General features: G+C 41.8%; 1 protein-coding gene across 2 annotated transcripts in view; it reads right to left on the bottom strand.

Moving 5' to 3' along the window:
• Positions 1–22,567, bottom strand: part of Cfap44 (cilia and flagella associated protein 44) — a 75,121-nt gene that overhangs the window by 5,415 nt on the left and 47,139 nt on the right. For both annotated transcript variants that reach the window (XM_055625049.1, XM_055625050.1), the window contains 8 exons: positions 19,153–19,330; positions 16,140–16,643; positions 12,543–12,746; positions 9,815–10,010; positions 6,197–6,307; positions 3,708–3,838; positions 1,876–1,992; positions 826–1,027 (listed from right to left, as the gene is read on the bottom strand). In XM_055625049.1, coding sequence (XP_055481024.1) covers positions 826–1,027; positions 1,876–1,992; positions 3,708–3,838; positions 6,197–6,307; positions 9,815–10,010; positions 12,543–12,746; positions 16,140–16,643; positions 19,153–19,330 — 1,643 coding nt within the window. The remainder of the gene's footprint in view (positions 1–825; positions 1,028–1,875; positions 1,993–3,707; positions 3,839–6,196; positions 6,308–9,814; positions 10,011–12,542; positions 12,747–16,139; positions 16,644–19,152; positions 19,331–22,567) is intronic.

Below are 22,567 nucleotides of genomic sequence, written 5' to 3'. Positions count from 1 at the left end.
ATTATATTATATTATATTATATTATATTATATTATATTATATTATATTATATTATATTATATTATATTATATTATATTATATTATATTAATTATATTATATTATTATATATATTAGGATCTGAAAGAAACAAAGAGCCAGGCAGCTCTCACACACTGCTTTGGGAAGGACGCCTGAACTCAGGCACTCGGCAGATGAGAGTTTTGACAATATGTCGGGGCACTGAGAAATGCATGAATGCTCTTAGACCTCAGAGACCATTTACGCATGCGTGCATGACGAACCACGTACTAAAGGCCTACTGCGGTAATGAAACCTTATGGATGCCTAGTGCTCAAGAGGTGGCTGGAGAAGCAAATACGTTAATATTCATAAAATGGGGTGCTGCAGTAGCAGCTGAACGGAATAAATTCCCTGAAGCGATATGAATACTAAATCACGGCCTAGGAAATTACACCATAGACTTGGGAATATCGTCACAGAGGTATGCTGGGTAGTTTACCACGCTACGTGAAAACACGTCTGCGCGCATGCAGCTGTCGGGTGGCGAGCCCTGGGGCGTGGCACACAGTGCCAGAAAGGGGAGGGGTTGTGCTGTGCGTCAAGCCTGGAGCAGAGAAGACCATCCTATCCTATGTTTTCTCACACACAAAGAGAAACACGCTGCCTGTCGACCTCTTTCCCCTTTACAACAGGAAGGGAAAGGTGTTTTGTCTCCTCTCGGTGGTGCTGGGTCTGTGGTTACTGATTTCCAAGAGAAAATCAGTCCTGTGTTAGCTTCCTTTAGGACCCGTTAAGTGTGGCTGATGGGCCACGGGCCACTCACTGAGGATGGTTTTCGCCATCTCGCTCTTCTCCCGGACGAGCACTTTCCGCCTCTCCCGGCATTCTTTGTTAAGTTTTTGCTGCTTGATGTTCTCGTCATGGAGCTGTACGATTCGCTCTTGCAGCCGACTCAGGGAGTGGTTGGAGAAGACCAAGGTCCCAGAAAGGTCATTAGGCACCTCCCCAAACACCATATACTCTATCTACAAGAACAAAACAGAGCAAATAGAAATCAGAACCAAAACGGACCAAGGCCGGACTGAAAGCCAGGCAGAAGGAATCCTTTCTCCTCTGCATAACCTCCTCACCCTGGGGCTTCTCTCTTGCTCACCCCAGTGACAGCGGCCAGGTAAACAGGAAGCTTGTCATCTGAGAATAAGCCATATGGGGTCTCTTTGGGAACAGCCAACTTTCGAGTCTCCCTTGATATCTACTTCCTAACAATGGGACAGGCATTTCAAGGATGACATAACAAACTGTTATTACCTAGAGCTCAATCAGTCTGAGCTAGGTCACACAGACTATGAATAAACGAATTTTTGGAGTGTTTCTTGCCCCTGAAGAATGGCCTCTTAACAGGACAAGAGTCTACAGCAAGCCTTTCTCTTCCCATGGATATGAATTCTCACGGTCTAAGGTAAGTTGTTATTCAAGTAGACAGTGGGGATGGACAGAGATGGAAAACAAAAGAATATTTCTCTCTTGTCCTGGCCTCTCACATAAATGATGTTAAGATAAGGCTTCCCCTCATTTGGAAAGTGACCTGTGTGCAAGACCCCCAAAATCTCCATTTCCAGCCATTTCACTCTTATGTCATTTCTCCAGACCTGAAATGACTGGACTGGTGGCGTGACTGTGGGCCACGGACACATACACATGTGTTTCGGTGCTTTCCTTTAGTTAGCAGACGGAACGCATGAGAAGGGTTAGAATATCATTTTGCAGACAGAATCCCCCACCAAGCACCATGTCACACCGCTGGGGAACCACGGATCTTTCTCTGGGGAAGTTTAGGTGTAACCCGTGTCTGCCCCCGTCTTGGTGGGGTCACCTGGTGCAGCTTGAGAGGGATGACAACCAGTAGTTCGTTCAGCCTCTGCTGCTTCTCCCGCTGATAAGCCTCCAGGGCCTCCTCGGCTGCGTTCAGGTTTGTTGCCACAACTTTTACCTGAACAGAGCCACATGAGAGTTATTGACACTGTTCAGTGAACACACACACACACACACATCCAAGGTGGCAAATGACCGTACAGACAGACTACCTCTGGATAGAGGGGAGACAGAAGTGGCAAATATGCAAATGGGTCTACCCTTGCAGCCCAGAAACGTGTATTACTTTCTTCCTGACAGGTTAGGATGCGTGTTACCTGTCAGCCATTCCTGTCTCCTAGAATTATAAAAGCTTTTTAATAAGAGGTCAAATTCTCTCTCTCTCTCTCTCTCTCTCTCTCTCTCTCTCTCTCTCTGTGTGTGTGTGTGTGTGTGTCTCATATTTTCTGTATGAAAACCAGCCCTTGGCATTTGTCAGACTGGTAGAAGATTTTATTGTTGTTGTTATAATGACCCTAAGAAATCTAATAAAATGACATTTTAAAGCATGAAGCTACAGCATTCTCAAAGTATGCTCTTTACCTCCTAAAAAGCCCAAAAGCATTCCTAAACATTTCATTAAAAAAAAAAAAAAAAAAGCCCACTAAAAGCTAGATGGTGTAGCACACGCATTTAATCCCAACACTTGGAAGACAGGGGCAGGTGGCTCTCTGTGAGTTTGAGGCCAGCCTGGTCTATAGAGTGAGTTCCAAGACAGCCAGGGCTATACAGAGAAACCCTGTATTGAAAAACCAAACAAACAAACAGACAAAAAATCCGCTAAAAAATTCTAAATGTGAATCAAGTTGAATGACGTTGTTCTAAACAAAAGTTTCCCTCTTAGAAAGTCAAAAGAAAAAGGAGAGGGCAGTGAAGTTCCAGGAGCTTATCTCTGTGACCTCGGCCCCAGGAGACAGAGTCGGGAGAGAAAATACTTGTGTTTCTGTTCCTACTTTTATCTTCATCTCATTTCTAAGAATGTTTCATAGCTAATATACTAAGCCAATTATTTCCTGAATGTTATTTCTAAATCCACACCCATTTTTATGTAGTATGTACTATATCTGTTGCTCATAGAATTATGTCATCAAAAAAAGTTGGGAGACAGTTAAGTGAAAAGAGAAAGCAGTCATTCAAGGACCAATGGCCCTGCCATACTCCTGGGCTCGTGATGCTCAGGGAAAGGTAAAGGAACTCTGGCTTGCCATAGCACATCCCTTCTTCCATTCCCTCTGCTTTGCTAAAAACAAAACAAAACTCCTCAAAAACACTAGATTGCATTCTGGAAGCTAACCCCCAATGTCTTTCCCTTATTTGGCATTTCCTCCTCCTGAGGCTGACTGCCAAGATCCAGCTATGAAAGTATTGAAGTCTAGCAATGAAAAGCCCCCCTTTGGCTCACCTAATTTGCATGCCAAATTAAAATTAAAGACGTCATCCTAACATAGTTTTTCCTATGTCCCAAGTCTGTCTCCTCTCTATCCAGAGGCAGTCCTTTTCTCCCTCCAGGACAAATACCCCATTCTCCCTCTCCCTGTTCACTTCCCCTTCTGCCTCATCCTGTATCTCCTGTCTTTGTCTCTTATTCCCTGTCCTTTCTCCCTCTAGGGAAAAGAAATCTCCTTTGGGTTGAGAACTTGGTCTTGGGTATCCTGAGCTGATACTTTTCGTTTCAAAAGCTTTCCAGTAGCTTTTGACACGTTTCTTCTCTGAGAAGATCTAGCAAAGTCATGCCTATGTAACAGGAGTGTGGACGCACACTAGAAGACAAGCAAGTAGGGTAGACCACCATACTTTTTTGGAGATTGTATCATATTCTTTTTTCAGGTTATCAACAATTTTCTTTTCTTCAACTAAAGCTTCCTCAATGTCCAGCCTTTTCTCTCGGAGTTGGAGGGCCAGTTCAAAAAGATTTTCATCACAGTCTAAAAAGAGAGTAAAAAATAAGAAGGCAGCACTGTTTGACAGGGAATGTGGTGTGCTAGGACCAGCTTGGAGAGTCAGAATCAATGACGCCTATTCTCAGCTAGTCACAGACCCAAGCTAGACCCTGCAGGGGAGAAATTATTTTCCTTCTTTTAAAAACGAAATGTGTATGCGTGTGTGGACGTCAGAGAACAACCTCAGAGTCCTTGTTGGTAGTGTAACGGTTTTCTCTGCGACTGAAACATTCTACCCTACTGGGAAGGCCCTTAAGCAGCAAGGTAAAAACTCCAAATAACATCAGAAAGTCCCTGAAACTGACAAGATTCACTAGGGCCTTCCGTTCCAGTGTATAGAAGCAGAGCTGCAGAGTAGACTCTCAGACCAGTCAAGCTGCAAAGAAGACTGAGGCCAGATCCATTCGCAGAGGCAGAAACCAGCTGAGGTGCCTGGAAGCGCTTTAGACCAGAGTCATGTGGAAGGGACATGCTCCAACCTGTTGAGCTGCCTGCAGGCTGTGCGCTGTGCTCCAAGTTCTCAGCTTTTGTGAGCTGCCACCCATACTCCATGGGTCTTGGTGCAAGTAGCTGACTTTGAGTCATTCCCTTAAATAGCCCTTCACCTATATTTCCATAAGTAATCCCAACAAAAGTCATTGGTTCGCCAAATTGGATTTTGGTGGTCTTCATACTTTGGTCTGGTGTGGGTTCCCTATCTGGGATGAGCAGACATGTATGTTTCTCCCCAGGAAAAGTTTTGTCACGCAATAATGTCTTTTACCTTGTTTGAGACAGGGTCTTTTGTTGTTTACCAGTAAGTTCAGTAGGCCTAAGGGTTCTTATGTTTCTGCTACCCTGTGCAGCTTTATGTGGGTTCTAGGAATCCAAACTCAGGTCCTCACACTTCTTCCACAAGCATTTTACCCACTGAGCTATCTCTGATGCCCCAATTATCCTTATTTTATAGATAAAAAAACCTTCGTTAAAGGAGGTGACATGATATAATCTGTGTGTGATGCAACAGGCTTTAAGGTCACACTTTTATTCAAGGTATGCTACACCAAAGCCATAATTATTTACTGAAGAATAGATAAAAATATGAAATTAGGATATTGAAATAGAACTGTGTGTTGGTGCCATATGCCTGTAATACTAGCAATAGGGAAATGGAGAAGGGAGGGCTGGAAGTTCAAAGCCAGGCTAAGCTACGTAGTAAAACACAGCCTCTTAAACCTAACAGCTGGAAATGTAGCTCAGTGGCAGAGTGCCAGCCTAGCATGAATAAGAGCTTACGTTTGACCCACACACACACAACAACCATAAAAGGGAATAAGCAAGGGGGAGTTAGGAGCCCCAGCTTCAGCCCAGCTTGACCGTTAGACCAGCTGTGTGACGTTCAAGCCCTTTCATGCCACTGTAATGTAGTAAGGCGAATTACCAGGTTTTTATTCTGTTCACAAATATTGTAACTTTTTAAATATGAGTCTCGTCTTTGGGCTGGAAAAATGTCTCATTGGTTAAGAGCTCGTATTGCTCTTGCAAAGGACCTGAGTTCAGTTCTTAGTACCTCTGTCAGGTGGTAGGACCACCTGTAATTCCAGGGCCTGGGAATCCTATCCCCTCGGCCTCCACGGGCACCTTCATACGCATACAGATAGATAAAAATTAAATTTTTTTTTAAAAAAACAAGACTCTTGTCCTCAAAATCAGAGCAAGACTTAAGCTTTATTTGAAATAAAACGTCTAATTTTTGAGTAAACTTTGTTTAAAATGTCTGGAAAATCAATTTATAAACAAAATGGATTGTATTTTCTCCACTGAACTATCAACTTACAAAGATTGTAAGCATGTTGACCTAATGACTCTGGGATAGTTTCACTAATTTAAAAAAAAAAAAATATATATATATATATATATATATATATATATATATATATATATGCATGCGACAATTTCCAGGAAGCTTGTATGGAATGGCCTTACAGATTTGAAATAAAAAAAATTGAGTGAGTTTGTCAGAGAGAAAATATGTGTGTGTGTGTATGTGCATGTGTGTGCTTGTGTGTGTATGTGAGTGTGTGAAGTGCTCTTACCTAATAAATTAACTTGCTACATAATTCATAATATCTCTGAAACAGCAGTTGGCTTCCATAGATTAATTTTTATTAATAAAAACTTGCCTAAAGAACCGGATAATAATTCTCCCCGAAAGCCATCCCAAAATGCTTGTTGGCTTTACTTCATACATTTTAAACTATCCTTTTCTTAAATGTTATTACCAGATAAATAGGAAAGGACCATCTCCGTGTTGATAGCCCACATTCCCACTGCACAGAGAACACGAGGTTTTGCCCAACTTACTCGTTGGACAGATAGAATCATCAAAAACTTCATCTTCAGATCCGGATGCGTCCTCATCGCTCTCCAGGCTGGACTCCTCTTCACTGGATTCCTCACTCTCCTCATCTTCCTCTAAGGAGAGAAGATGATCTTATTAGTAGAGCAGGTTTTACAGCACCAAAAGCAGGGTTTCCCAATCGTCAACTACTAGGGAAGAGACACAGTGGGAAGAGTTTAAAGACAGCTGAAGACACAGACCACGCACCCATCCTGTCCTCAGCTCCCAGTGGGAAGAGTTTAAAGACAGCTAAAGAGACAGACCATGCACCCATCCTGTCCTCAGCTCCTTGAATCCGGTCACAGCAAGAATCCTGCTAAGCTAGCTTAGTCAATCCACACCCTTGCCAGCTGACAGAAGTCTCAAATCTCCCCTGCCCCTAACAGCTTCTCACTCTGGCCTGCCTTCAGTGAAAATTCTGCTAGATTTTAGCAAAGAATTACCTTCCTCGTTAGTAATTTTCTATTCACTGGCCAGTCCCTTGCTCCTCTGCTCTAGGTTATCATTTATTCTTGCACCCAGAGTTGAATTCTACTTTTTTCCCCACCCTAAACCCTCATTTTGGCAGACACCAGGACAGTCTATTGCTCTTTAGTGAGGGTCGTGAATGACTTTTCATTATTATGTAAACATAATAATGAGTTTTTATAAAATATACCCGTCTCCACTCTTGAGAGGGAAAGGTTACAGTAACCTTGGAGGCTGCAGAGGATGGACAAAAGGACTATGCTGAGGCCCATAAACAGAAAGCCATTTCCCCCTAGTCAAACAGTGGAATGCCTCTAGCAGAGGTAACTGGGCAGAGATACGACATTCCGATCTACTCCAAAGATTAGAACATTATACACTATGGGGAGACCTGGCCAAGAATCCATTCACCCTGGGAGCTGATTTACACTATGGCCATGCTAAAGAGATGAAAGAAATAATTGTCCACTTAATGAGGTAATGTACCTTCCTCCCTAGATACCTCACCTCTATGCACTTGTTTGCAGGGTTCCCAGTACATAAATAACACTGTGGCCTCCCTGCTTTCACTTTTTCATGTTTACAGATGAAATTATTTCTACCCAGAAATTCCCAAAGGATCCACCCAAGCCTTCTAGAACTAATAAATCCATGAAATATGAGGCGAAGAGGTGCATAAATCCAAGCATACCGGGGAAAGCCTGACCATGACTTCCTGGACACTCCGGGCTTTCTCACTCTTCTTTGTTTGTTTCCTGAAGCCCACCCCCGACCTGTGTGCTCTTGTCTCCCGTGTGACGCTTGCACACCTCCAGGACTGAACCTGCCTGCTTCCTTACAAGCTAAATGACTTTTTCTCTTTCTCGTCTCCCTCCTGAAAACTGCTGAGATTTATGGCTTCCTTGCCCCGTTGTGTTGTCTTTCTCAGACTCTTAACAAAATTGTCCACAAGTTCCCTTCCAAATCTGTTTCTAAATTCTTTTATTAATGAGACTAAGAACACCAAGATTGATGTCCCCAGTAACAGAATGGGACCATTATCCTCATATTTAAGTTAGAGAAAGAGGAAGTGGGGAGAAAAAGGTAAACAGAAGGAAGTGGAGGAAGAGAAGGAAGAAAAGAGAGGAAGGAGGAAGGGAGGAGGAAGGGAGGGAGGGAATGAGGGTAGGGAGGAAGGAAGAGAGAGAGGGAGGGAAGAAAGGGAAACATGGAGGGAGAGGAGGACTACTGACCAATGGCCCACATGAACATTCTATCAGCATATTTCCCATTGTTATAACAAAATGCCTGAGGCTGAGTTATGCGTAAGAAAAAGTCTGTTATTTTGCTCATGGATTTGGAAGCTAGAAAGCCAAGATCAGCAGCACCTTATGTTGGGCCTCTGATGAGGGTTAGTGGATAGTGTCATAGTGGAAGCACATGGGAAAGGGATTATATGACTGCAGCAAGAGAGAGCCTGAGGAAGGGGGTATTCCTGCTATGCTAGAACAACCTATTTAATCCTTCTATGGAGGAACTGTGGTGAGAACTGTTAATCCATCCAAAGGCAACACCCCCACTCACCTAAGTGTCTTGTATTAAGTTTTAAGAAGCACCAAATACAGGAACCCTTGAGGGATACAAGCCATAGCATACTATAACAAATGCAGAAGAAACTTATCAATTAAAATTCAGCAGTATACAAACTAATGTTATACCCTACCAACGATGGTTTCTTTCAAGGGAGAAGTCTCGTTCAACAATCAACAGTCACCAATAAATTCTCCCATGTTAGTTGACGGGGGGGGGGTGTTGGAGAGGTGGAGAAGGGAGATCCACGCACATCAGTCATTGCAGCGAGACATCTGACAGGATTCTGGACGCAGTCATGATGAGAACTCACAAAACAGAGGAAGCCCCTCGACCCACTCCTGAAGGAAATAAGATACTTAATGGTAAAAGACTGATGCTTTCCTTGTAAGGTTAAAAATAAAGCAAGGGTCTCAGCCTTCCATCTCAGTGTATGTAATTCTGGATGTCTGAGGCATGCGAAGGGGTGAGGGAGAGGGAAAGGAACTATAAATACAGACCAGAGGTAGAATGGATCATGTTTGCAGATGAAATTATTTCTACCCAGAAATTCCCAAAGGATCTACCCAAACCTTCTAGAACTAAGAAATCCATGGAACATGAGGCAAAAAGGTACATAAAACCAAACATACTTGTGTATGTTAGCAATAAGCATGAAGATATGGAGAGCAAAAGTATAATTCCACTTGCAATCACCTCGAACAGGGAACTAGATAGGTGAAGATCTAAGAAAACAGTTCTGTGTTGAAGCATAAAGATGCTGGTTAGCAGGCAAGCACGCAAGATCTGTCCAGAGACATATAGAGCTAAACTGCCACACAGGTTTAACACAGCTCTGGTAAGAATTCCAGCAAAATTTCTTTATAGATATAAACATTATTCTAACATACGGAAATGTGAAGGACCTAGAGCAGCTGAAAAAGCAGCATTCTGGAAAAGAAGATGAGAGTGGGAGAAACTGGCCTACCGGATTTCATGGTACCTACTGTGCAGTTACAGGAACCAAGGGTGTAGGTTTCCATAACAGAAGAGAGGACCCACAGAGAGATCCACGAACATAGACACAGAAAACTGTGTGACACGCAATTCAAAATGTCAAAGGCAATGCAAAGGGATGAGACAACCTCCTCAACAAATGTTGCAGACACAAATGGTACAGATGGAAAGAAAATTGTGAACCACGTATTAGACAAAGGACTCGTCTCTCAAATGTAGGGGACTCAAGGCCAAGACGGCAAGACAACCTTACCAATCTTACTCTAACAGTACAAAAGGAGAGGAGAGGCATTTCACTAGAGGTGGTGAACTAGTCTGTATTAATTCATACAACACACACACACACACATCACATCATGTCACATCACACACCTGTGCGAATGCACACATGCACTCACACTCCAGGTGTTCAAACACATCCTAACAGCTTACAGCCCCTGCTCTTTAGTCTCTACAGCACATCTATGTTGCCTGTGAGGTAGTGGGCGAAGGCAGCACCAGATAGAAAACTCAGTTACGTCTCTTTTAAGTGAGGGAGGGACACAAACCAGCGTCTCCTTCGACTTCCTTTTTCTTCGCCCGCTTAATCTTCTTCTTCAGGACCTTCATGAGGAAGTTTGCAAATTTATTATTTTCCCCCAGGGCAGATTGGAAGCCAGCATAGAGTGCCTTTTCCTGTTCCTGGAGCCTGTTGATTTCATTCTTTTTCTCTTCCATCTCTTTAAGGGTCTCATTTATTTTCCACTAGAGGGAGGGAGGAAAGGACATATGATATATAATGTTTCTAACGAGCTAGCTTCAGAGCGAAGCGCACTTTCTAATGCAAAGCTTGAGGCTACAGACGTTTTAAAGCTTCTTGACAGAAATTTAAATTCCTGATGTTCATGGAACTAGTTATTTGATTAAATTTATGTCCTTTAAAAACATCATTCAAGTTTGGTATCTTTGGATCTTTGGAATGTTCACTTTTCTCAAAAAAAAAAAAAAAAAAAAAACCGCCCAGTTGGAATTTTGTTTTGTTTTGTTTTTTGTTGTTGTTGTCATTTGTTTTTTTTGAGTCAGAGTTTCTCTGTATAGCCCTGGCTGTCCTGGGACCTGCTCTGTAGACCAGGCTGGCCTCAAAGTCACAGAGATCTGTTTGCCTCTACTTCCTGAATGCTGGGATTAAAGGCGTGGGCCACCACCACTGGGCCAAATTGGGATTTTTACTGACACTCAGATAAGACAGTGCCTACAGAGAAACATATCCACACAGGTTTGAAATGGTGCCCCCAACATGGGGCAGGGCCAGCATTCATAGCTAGCTTTCTGAAGGACCATCCCAGAAGACTGACTAGCATTGCCGACTCAACCCATGAAGGATTGCCCACTGATGGGACCAGTATCTGTGACCAGACACGAGTCTCAAAAAGTACTGCCTAGAGTGACGACAGCAATTGAAACCTGACCCCTGCAGAATCATCTGGGGAGCGAACCAGCAGCTGTGCCACAGGAAGGAATTCCTCCCTGGCATTGTGAACCTGGTCAAAGGCAGGGGAGATCACAGAACCTAAGGGAAACCTATCACTATTGTGTGTATCACTAAATGGGCATATTATCAAATTGACTTCTAAATATCTGTGTTTACATTTACAGATTAGTGCTATTCTTACCCTTGGTAAAAAACAAACAAACAAACAAACAAAAAAACAAACTTATTTTTGTAGTGGGCAGCAGTTAATACAGAGAGCCCAAACTGGTCAAAATATTAAGAATGAATTACTGTTGAATGCCAGACTGGAACAGCTACATCACTCCTGCCCCAAGGTTCAGGGAATACTGCAGGAGACGAGTAGAAGCAATACAAGAGCCGGAGGACTGGAGGAGGGCTACAAAAGGCTGTCTGGTGGACATGACATAGTCGTTATACTTATGAACTCACAGCAGCTATGATTACTTGCATAAGGCCTGAACAAAATAAAAGCAGTCAGCATTCTAGCATGAATAATGATGACATGATCGCGATAACCCAAATCTAGGAAAGGAGGTTTTTAAAACAAATGGATGCTGGGGAAGAGGAAGTCTTTTTTTTTTTTAGGGGGGAGGGTAAGGGGTGGGTGGCCATTGTTAGATTACCTGTGGACAGCTCTAATTTGACTTACTGGGTTACATTTTGAAGCAGATGGAGGAGGAGGAAGAAAGGAGGAGGAAGAAGAAAGAAAGGGGAGGAGAAAGAGGAGGAGGAAGAGGAAGAAGAAGGAAGAGGAGAAGGAGAAGAAGAAAAGAAAAGGAGGAGGAGAAGTAAGATATTAATTGGGAGGATCTGGAGGCTGGAAGGAGGGAGCTGCTGGAGGATGGAAATGATCAAGGTACATTGTATGCATGTGTGAAACTATCAGTTGACAAATAGAAGTGTCCTCACAAAATACCAGCTACATCATTTGTCTAAAAATAGTTGCAACTGGAGATAATTTTATTAAGAAAATTAAGCCAGTATCAGAAAAACAAATATGTTTTTCTATGGTTCCTAGATTTTGTTTGTGTGTGTATGTTCATATGTGTGTAGGGGTATACATATTCACACATGTGTAGAAGGGAGAGAGAGATGTTGTGTCTTCCTTAACCATTCTCTATTTTATTGTTTTTAAACATCTCTTTCTCTTACATGTGTGTATGTGAGTGTGTGTGTTCATAAGTGTGTATACATGTACCACAATACTTGTGCTGTCCGAGAACAACTTTCAAGAGTTGGTTCTCTCCTTCCAGCTTTGGTTCTCAACCTGTAGGTTGTGACCCTTTGGCAAACCTCTCTCTCCAAAAATGTTTATATTATGATTCATAACAGCAGTAAAATTACAGTGATGAAGTAGCCATGAAAATCATTTCATGGTGACCACCTACAACAGGAGAAACTGTGTGAAAGGCTCGGAGCATTACAAAGGTTGAGAGCCACTGCTGGGGTGAATGAGGAGTTGAAGGGCTGAACTCAGACCATCAGGCTTGTTGGCAAGTGCCTTAATCCACTGAACTATCTTGCTGGCTATCTTGTCTTTCTGAGACACCGTGTCTCATTGAACCTGAGGCTTGCCAATTTGGCTAGGTTGACTGACCAGCAAGATCCAGAGACCTTCCTTTTCCTGCCTCCCGGGCTTGAGTCGCAGACCTTGGCTGCTGTGCCTAGCTCTTCACACAGGTTGTAAGGAGTCAAATTCAGGTCCCTGGGGCCGTGTGGTGCACACTGTAATAATCTCCCCTAATTTAAGGAGAACAGCCAACTAGGATTTGGCCTGTTCTTACTTGCATATCTTGCTCCTCTTTGTCTAAGGAATTAACACGCTCTTGAAGAATATTCTCCTGCTTTTCAAAATTCTTGAGGAGAAGCATTTCTTGAAATAACGTGACATGGTGTAGGTCAGATAGTTTCATCTTAGTGTCTAGCTTCAGTTTCCGGTGTCTCAGAAGATGGAGTTCTGCATCAAAAGTCATAGTCAATTCTTTGATCTGAAACAGATTTGAAGATGTACAAGTTAAAAAGCAAATGTTCTTTTTTCAAACTATTCAACAGTACTAGCAGAATCTAAAATATTTTTATCATACATTTATTTTGACTAGAGATGTAATTATGTGCTCATTTAAACTCACTTATTGGTGGCATTAAATTGGCATAACTTAGTGGTGGGAATTCTATAACTACAGTCCTTTAAGCTACTTCATTACCACTGACTAAGCTACTGTTTAGTGAGATCCTTTATATATCTGTATCCTCTTTATCTAATTCACTTTCAGTGCTTTCATATCATCATCATCATTATCATCATCATCACCATTATCATCATCATCATCATCATCACCATCTTGGTTTTTCAAGACAGGTTTTTCTCTATGCAGCTCTGGCTGTCCTGGAACTTGCTCTGTAGACCAGGCTGGCCTCAAACTCAGAGATCCACCTTCCTCTGTCTCCTGAGTGCTGGGATTAAAGGCGTGTGCCATCACTTCCCAGCCTGTTGGAATTATTGTTAGTGGCATTAAATTTGTATAGCTTAGTGGTGGGAATTCTGTAACTACAGTCCTTTAGGCTATTTCATCACCATTGACTAAGCCATTGTTTATTGACATCCTTTATTTATGAATCCTCTTTCTAACCCACTTTCAATGCTTTCTCACAGTAAGTCTGAATAAACATTACCCTTAGCTCCTTATTTAAAAAAAAAAATTAAAAAAAAAATAGAATGGAAAATCGGTGCCTAGCCCAATTGTCATCAGAGGGGAGTCATCCAACAATCAATGGGAACAGATGCAGGGATCCATAGCCAAACACTAGGCAGAGCCAGGGGAATCCTGCAGAAGATGGGGAGGAAGAATTTTAAGAGCCAGAGGAGTCAAGGACACTACAAAAACACAGCCCACAGAAGAAGCTAAGTAGGGCTCATAGGGGCTCACAGAAAGCAAAGTGACAAATGTTGACCCAGTGTGGGTCTGAGCTAGGCCCTCTGAATATGTATTATGATTGTGTGGCTTATTGTTCCTTTGGGAGTCTCAACAATGGGAGTGTGGATGTCTCCGACTCTTTTGCCTGCTCTTTGGATCCTTTCCCTCCTTCTGGGTTGTTTTGTGCAGCCATGATATAAAGGTTTGTGCTCAGTCTTATTGTATCTTGTTAGGGCATGTTTGGTGGATATCCCTAGAAAGCCTGCTTTATTTATTGATTGATTGATTGATTGATTGATTGATTTTTATTTATTTGGAGGGAAACAGAGGAGGAGTTTATCTGGGAGACAGGGGAGGTTCAGGGAGGGGGAGGAGGAGTGGAAGAAGGGGAACTTGTGAGAATGTAATATATGAGAGGAGAAAAAAAGCTTAAAATATAGAATGGAAAATATTTTTACATAGGTAAATATAATTACAGAGTCACAAGAAACTGTTCAGTTATCACATTTTACAAATTAAGAAATGAGGTTAAGAAGGATTTACCTGTAATCAAGGCTACTTTACTATAAAGGTAGGATCTGATTCCTGATCTGGACCTTATTCTACTATGGCCAAGGTAACTGTATATCCCTGTGTGTGCTCTGATTGGTCACAGCTCTGCCTACTCATCCCAGAATTTATAAAGAGCCTGAGAAGGAGCCCTGATGTTGATGCCCCAAGGAAACTCGCTCAGTGGGAAGAGGAAGACCTTTGAGTGTTATTTGTTGGGTTGTACACTTCAGAGTGTCTCAACTGTCAAAAATTTGTTGTATGTGAATTCTCCTACTAGAGAATAATGGACAGGAAGAGGTCTGTGAGTTTGTGGTGGTCAAATTGCTAGAGAATTTTAGAGTGCTAAAGTACAGAAATCAACCAAAGTAAAAAAAAAAAAAAAGAAAAAGAAAAAAAATCAGTATTTTAAGTTGTGGTGATAGAATGTATATTTGGGCTTCCTTTTATGCTTATTCAATATGGGTGAATTATTGCTAATTTTTCTGGCTGCAGGAGGGCCTTTTCTTTTTTCAGAAAGCCATTCTGAAACTGGACCACACGCATCTCTGCGTCTGTACAGTTATGCCTGCTCTGCTGGCTCTCATAGCTGATTAGCTTTCAAGGTTTATAAGGATAGTGAGTGTTTTTCTTGAGCACTGTTGTGTTCCCATCACCCACCGTTATGTCTCTGTATATGGCACGGCCAACAAGCGTTTAATAAATTAATGTGATTATCGAAAAGCTTGTGACTGAACATCTACTGTATATCTGGCATCCCTTCTGTCTAGCCATCATGAGGGAACCAGAAGAACTGTATAATCTACTTTGTAAGGTAAAAAAACTAACATGCATGAAACATTGAGAAAGACAAGAATAAGACAGAAGGTGTTGGCTGAAGGTGTGAAGAAGTCCAGAAACAAGGAGAGGATGTGTGCAGGAAATGCTGCAGAGGGTTTGGACTAGTGTGTGCTTTCACTGATGGTCCAGTACTGGAGGGCAGACATTGCAATCAAGGGGGCGGTAGAGGATAAAGCTCTGGTATGAAATGGTGGTAAAAAGGAGAGCCTGGGAGGCAGAAATAGTGGGAGATTGGACCTGGATGGAGCACAGCTGATGATAAAGAATAAGGCTGGGAGGCTCCAGAGAGCACTTTTGCAGGGAAGAGCTGAAAAGAGCTGAGGAAGGGGCTCCTTCCACAGGCCTGGGAGCAGGGAGAAATCTATCCAACAAAAGGTTCTTTCTTTCCATAGTTAAACTGTATCTGGTTCTGGCTTCCCTGGGAATAACAGCACCTGTCATTCCAGTTCTAGAATAGTTTTGAACCCAGTCATCACCACAAATACAGCCACCCCCTGGAGCAAACCACAATCTAAAGAAAGGAGGATGAATAGACCAGCACAGTGCTTCACACCTATAATCCCCAGCACCTGAGGATTATAGCGCCTGAGACAGGAGGATCAGCTACAACTTGGAGGCCAGTTTGGGCTACATGGTGAACTTTAGGCCAACCTGAGCTACAAGAATGAGACCAGAGGGACAGAAAGACAGAGACCCAGAGACAGTCAGAAGCAGAGACACAGAGAAGATGGTGTGGAAAACAGATGCACTTTTAAGTGCCTTCTGTGCTTCCTGTTTATCTTCCCAAAGCCGTCCCTCTGGATCCCCTTCCCATGACTTTACTCAGTTGCCAGTGTCTTCTGATGTCTTGCCCTATATGAAAAAAGATACAAAGCTCCAGCTTCCTACAGAGAGCTCAAAGACTTGTTAGGGGACCAATGATCAGGAGAAAAACAAGCCATCAGTGAATAATGAGCTGGCCAGCCATTGGGGAAAGGTTAATATAAAAAAAATGTTGTCAGTCCATCACAAACCAAACCAAATTCTCCCACCATTCATTCGTTCAGCTTTAAGCAGAGGCTCGCTTTCACCTCTTACCCTGTTGCACAAATACTGTTGCATGTACAAGTGCTTGACCTCATCTCTCTTTATAATCTCCAGCTCCACTTCGCTTGGCTCTGCCTTTTCAAACTCCAATGACTTTGGAAGCTCCAGGAATGTTGACGCCTTGGATGACCTCGACAGCGAGTCTCTTGTGGTCAAATCGCCTTCCTTTCCAGATGACAGTTTGAGAAACCCTAACCCTTCTCCACCGATGCTGCCAGATATTATCTGTTTGCTGGCGTGTGGTTCATCCTCGCGTTTCTGTTGCTTTCTCTTAAATCTCAAGAGTGTCTCCTCGTCGTATTGAAATCTCCTTTCTGGAACTTCTTCTGGGTATATCTGTGGGACCTGGGGAAGGGGTATGTGCTTGGACACGGGGATGGATAACTGAATGTTCTTCAGTTCTTGTACCACGCACTGGATCTCCTCAACGACGGCCAACTTGAGATCTCGAAGGGACAGGATACACTTGTTCATGTACCTCTTCTTTCCATACGCCTGAAACAAGGGCGAGAGAGGAAACAACATCACAATTCTCTCACAAAGGGCAGTCTGGGATGCCATTTACCCTTGATCTTTGGACTGTCAGGCCTAGGGAAAAGTGAACATTTCTGTTCAGCACTCAGTTATGCTTTTCTCTGGCTCTCACGGGTCACCCATTAAGACTGGAGGCCAGTCTTGATGTGACCTCTGGAGTTCTTTCTCTTTGATCTCTTCTGCTGGTTTGCAAGGTTGAGTTTCCTGTCCCTCAGTGTCTTCATGGAAGTCTCTCAAAAGCCTATGCTAAGCTGGACTGGACACTCTCTGCTACGGGAAAGGAAGGACATTAACTAACTACCTTCCCTAGATGGAAATTTAGACTTTTTTTTTTTTGCCTTTATCTGTTTTATTGAAAAAACTTTCAAAAAGTACCCTCTGATCAAGATTTCTCTTCTCCTAACACCTCCCAGAGTCACACAACTTCATACCCTTTCTTTCTCTTCCTTTCTTTAGAAAACAAACTTTTTATAGTTTGCTTGATTGTTTGTTTTTGTTTTTTTTTTTTTAATTTGAACATGTTTGTCTTCTGCTAAGCGTTATACACCGATGGTTTACCAAAGCTGACTTCAGTAGTAAATCTCTCAACTTTGTGCACTGAGGTGTCTTAGAATGTTCATATTCTCTTTGCTATTCATAGATGGCAAAGGATACTTCCTTTTCTCCCCACATGGTTCTTTCCCCTTTGCCATTTCTTTTTTATTATTACATTTTTATTTTTTATATTAATTACAGTCTATTCACTTCGTATCCCAGCTGTAGCCCCCTCCCTTGTCCCCTCCCAATCCCACCCTCCCTCCCTCTTCTCTATCCATGCCCCTCCCCAAATCCACTGATAGGGGAGGTCCTCCCCCCCTTCCATCTGACCCTAGCCTCTCACAACCATCTGTAACTCCAGTTTCAGAGGATCCAAAGTCCTCATCTGCTTCCATGGGTACCGTGTATGCACTTGGTGCAAAGACACACATGCAGAAATAACATTCTTACACGTAAAATAAATTTTTAAATGTGCTTATAAAATATGTCTATAAATAATAAATCAATAATAGTAAATAAAAACGGGCAAATTTAAAGTTACCCTGGGAAAGAAATAATAGCTAGAGAAATACTCTAAACGGTCACCAATAAGGTGTCTGAAGTGTTGACTTGGTCCAGAAGAATAAAGTTATCGTCTATGATTTTTCATTTGTGGATATTAGCTAGTATGCCAAGCTATTTATACTACTGGCATAAATATCATCTTTTGTGAAAAAGAAGAAGACACCTTTTTTCCCCCCTCTATTTCTCAGAATATGCTATCCATGAGATACAGAACTGGAACCCTTGCCAGTGTGATACCCTGAACTGTGCGGTCTCTACAGCCACACTAGGTGGCTAAAAGTGTAGCCAGATACCTTCTGAGCCTCTCTGTGTGCAGAAGCAATTTCCTATTGGTTTAAAAGGTGCCTGAGGAATTAGTGTTCTTCAGAAATGCAGGAATGAATGAGGAATTTAAAAAAAAAGCAGTTAATAAGAAAAATGAGGATCAGAGCCAGTATGATCACCAACAGTTGGTTGGTTGGTTGGTTGATATTGAGTTTCTGGCAAAAGATAGAAGTCATGCAAAGAAAAGATTAAATGATGACATTCTTCCTGTTCAGTGGTGTGTGGCAGCCAGAAAACAAAGCCACCAAGGACTTCACTGAATTTCAGAAGTTCAGTGTGTACATCTCATGTAGGAAACAGTACAGGGCTTTCCCCCGCAAGAAGTGGTGTTGAACCATATAATCAATGTTAAGTTCTGCTATACGAGCTGATATACTCATAGATAAATCTCTTGTCCTCTCTGGGTCCCTGTGTAATCATTCATAAAAAGAGGTCGTGGTCTAGACTGCTATCAAAATCACCTCCAGCTTTAAATTCCTGTGTTTACACACCTGTGTGGATCAATGAGCTAAATGGGTGGTTGAGCAGGCTCTAGCTAACATCTAGGGTGCTTTTCATCGTCGTCGGGAGGAGCCCTGCTGTTTGAGGTTGTAGTTCTCCCAGGCAGGAGAGTGGTAGGACTTCCTCTTTCCAGCAGGACCTCTTGCACTCTGCCTGACTTTATCTGGAGAGTGTCTTTAGACACAGATGCCCCTAACCACGTTTGATAGATGGCCTCTGACACAGCTCCCTGCTAGCTCTCCCTCCCCTGCACCTATAAGATAATTAGGTGCTGTGTTTCCATTCCTCTGATAGGAGCGTGCTGTTTAATCCAAATGAAGCATCCTTGAAGTGCCTAGTTCCAACCAATGATGTACACCTAGTCTTGGAGGCCCCACCCACTCCCCAAGTGGCATAGAGCAATTGTTCTCTGGAATTAAAGTTGAACCCTCCCTCCCAGGGTGTGTGATCCCAACATAGTGCTCGCCAGCCATTCCAGGCATGCTTCTCATCTCAAGCCCCTCCTGACTACGTGGGACTTCCTGTTCCCTGGAGGGTTAAGTACCATCGAGTCAAGGACACCCAGTTCCTCCTCCTTTTTGGCAGCATTTATCCTCATGTGCTCAGGTATCTTGTAGTCAGGGGCTGTCTTCAGATTGAAATCCCCCATGCAGGTCTGGGCTTCTTTGATAGCTTGAACATCTTTGGGATCTTCATAGTCATCATCAGGCTTGCTCTTGTAACTATCAGAAAAGTAGATAGTGTAGACATAAATCTAACAATGGACTCTAAATGTGCCCTGGCCACCTCCTCCCAGAATTCCATGGAAACAGCAGTTGGGAGGTACAAAAAGCAATGAATCATCAGAGCAGCTGAGAATAGGACCAAAAACTGTTATCAAACCAGTTATATTGATATAGTTTGGGGATACAGAGGAAAAAATAAAATTATATTAATAAATAAACAAGACTAGAAAAAAACTGTAGCTCAGAATGACTCAGGAGGAGGCCACAAAAAAATTTGAATGTTGTTTTCTTGGTAGAGCCTCAGGGAGCAGGCATGTAGAGTGAAATGGAATGCTAGGCAGAGTTGGTAACCTTCATTGCTGGGCTGTGAATGTATGCATCTCACTTTTCCTATCTCCACAGAGACAAATCAGTGCAAGCTTTCATACCAAGACAACAATCAAGAATTACTCTCTAAAAGAAACCGAACTCCCGGCTTAAGGTGCTCTAAGGTATCTTTGGGTATCTCTTGCAAATTCTTTGAGAATTTTTGACATGCCACTATAATTATTGAAAGTAAAGTTTTCTTTACTTTACGGGTCTGAGTAGACTAATTGATAACAGTTATAATCCTGGCCTGCAGCCAGCACTTTCCTTTAAGAGAAAAGCCTTCTGGGCACACACGATGTGACCTAGCAGAGGAACCCATGCAATCTGTGTATTCATCAACAACCATTCATTTATACATACTCATTTATGTACATACACACATACATTGTGTGTCAAAAGAAATAACTTTTTTAAAAGATTTATTTATTTATTTATTTATTTATTTATTATTTATACAGTATTCTGTCTGCATGTGTGCCTACAGGCCAGAAGAGGGCACCAGTTCTCATTATAGATGGTTACAAGCCACCGTGTGGTTGCTGGGAATTGAACCCAAGACCTTCCTTGGGAAGAACAGCCAGTGCTCTTAACCTCTGAGCCATCTCTCCATCCCAAGAAATAACTTTTAAAGGGGAGAATGGTCACATGGAATGCTAAGGAAAAGAAGGCACCAGAGAACAAAAAAATGAGGCCCATAACCATCTTCATGATGTAAGCAACTAGAAAATTGGACCAAAAATATATGAAACAGCTACATTCAGACATATAAATATCATCAAGAGACATGAAGATATGTAATAAAAAAAATTCCTCAGAGAGATACAACAAAGTAATTCTAGTTCCTGGTTTTCCGAATGAAAGACATTACTAGCTTACAAAGAAAGTAGGATCAGAATCCTATAGACCAGAATGTAACCCGGTGAGCTAACTAGTTGAGGAGACAGAGACCAAAGTAGCTAGGTCTTCTGTGGAAAGAATACAGAGCTATATGAAATAGCACTGTCAGAAATCTATGGGGCTGCCTTCAGTTCTGTGGATGAGTGCCACTCGGTAGCCTTAAAATGTCAAGTATGAGAGCTTGGCAAGGAACAGATCGTTGGAAACATGCAGTTACTGAAAAGCTGCAGACAAATACTGCTGACAGTTTATGCATCTCTAGGAATGATGTTGTTCGCCAGCTGAAGGACTTTATCGACTATAGGACATAGTCAAGAGCAACCCTGCCCGAGGAGACCTGAGCAACATTATTAATCATCTTGCCCTAGTCTGCTCTCACAGAGCACTGTGCCCAGCGGTGTTAGAGGAGGCACACGATTTATCAAGCACACATTGAACTCTGACAGAATGTAGCACCACAGCCTAGTTTTCAGCAGATCCAACATAATTACTTTCTATGATAATAAGAAATTAAATAAGAAATCTAACCAAAAATCTAATTTTTAAAATCTCAAACATTTGGAAACCAAGCGGCAAACATCTAAATGAAACAGATGTAATGGAAGAAAGTCTAAGGGTTCATGAAAATGTTTTGCATTGAATGAAAATGAACATATATGAAAACTTATGAAATGCTGTCAAGTTTATGCTTAGAAGGAAATTTATACTTTAAAGGCTTATTCTAGAAAAGAATAAAGGTATGGAATCAAAGGTAATACACTTACTTTACATTGTCAGGAAAAAGAAAAACCCAGTTAGTGCTAAAACAAGAAAGTAAATAATTTTTAAAATCAGAAATGCAGGAAGTAGGCAGTTATTTTAATACCTATGAAAAAAAGTTTTTTGAAAATGTTAATAAGATTAATAAATGATCAACTAGAATGTCCAAGAAAAATATGATATTAATAAGCAACTATACTAAATTCCCCTCAACTAAAGATATGTGTCTGAAACAAATACAAACAACAACAACAACAAAACATCCCATAGGGACAATCTAGGTAAAAATCCACCAATTCCTTGAGAGACACAGTTTGCAAAAACTGAGCCAAGAAGAAATTTAGAAATCTGAAAAGCACCTAATAAGCAATTTGAATTTTTATTTGAGATTATCTCTCAGGACCACTACAAAATCAGCTGGTTTTACTCATGACTTCTATCAAATATATAGGAAAGATGCAACAGCATGCCTATCCAAACACCTCCCAAAAGCAGAGCAGGAACAAATGTCTCTCAACTGCTTTCATGAAGTCCATATTTCATTGATAGCAGCCCAGAAAGGATAAAACACACACACACTCACAGACCCAGAGGCTAAAACTTTCAGCAAAATAAACATAAAAGTTCTCAAAAGAATAGCAAATCAAATCAAGTGATATTTTATGGGATAATATGCTAGTATCAGAGGTTTTAGCTATGAATTCTACTTTAACATTCAATATCATTCAATTCAACCCAAATATTAACAATTAAGGAAAAAAAGGGCATGATCATCCTAATATACATATTAAAATCATTTTGACCAATACTAGAGTTATTATGATATTTTAATTTCCACACAAGTAAATTTTTTCTATTAAAAAAAAATTTTTTTTTCTGGGCCAGAGCATAAAGGTACTTGTCCCCGTGTCTGATATCTTGAGTCCTGTCCCCAGATCCTACATGGTATTAGGAGACAACAAATCCCTGAAAGTTGCCCTCTGACCTCCACAGGTGCACACATGTCCCCCATTCAGCAAACAAATAAGTTTAAAAGGGTGCTTGTGGGGGAAAAAAAAGACATTTTATAAAACTCCATGCTTTATAAATTTCATAAAATGTCTGCGGTTGGTTTTTAAAGCTGAGCATAGGCCAGGTGTGGAGACTCCTGCCAGTGGTACCAGCCCTGAGATAAGAGGTTTGGGATAAGCTTCAGCCCAGCGTGGGTCA

The sequence above is a fragment of the Psammomys obesus genome, unplaced genomic scaffold, assembly GCF_907164565.1.
Source record: "Psammomys obesus unplaced genomic scaffold, mPsaObe1.curated_primary_1811, whole genome shotgun sequence".
NCBI lineage: Eukaryota > Metazoa > Chordata > Mammalia > Rodentia > Muridae > Psammomys > Psammomys obesus.
Note: the sequence above shows the minus strand (reverse complement) of the source record. Positions and strands in the feature narration are given on the sequence as shown.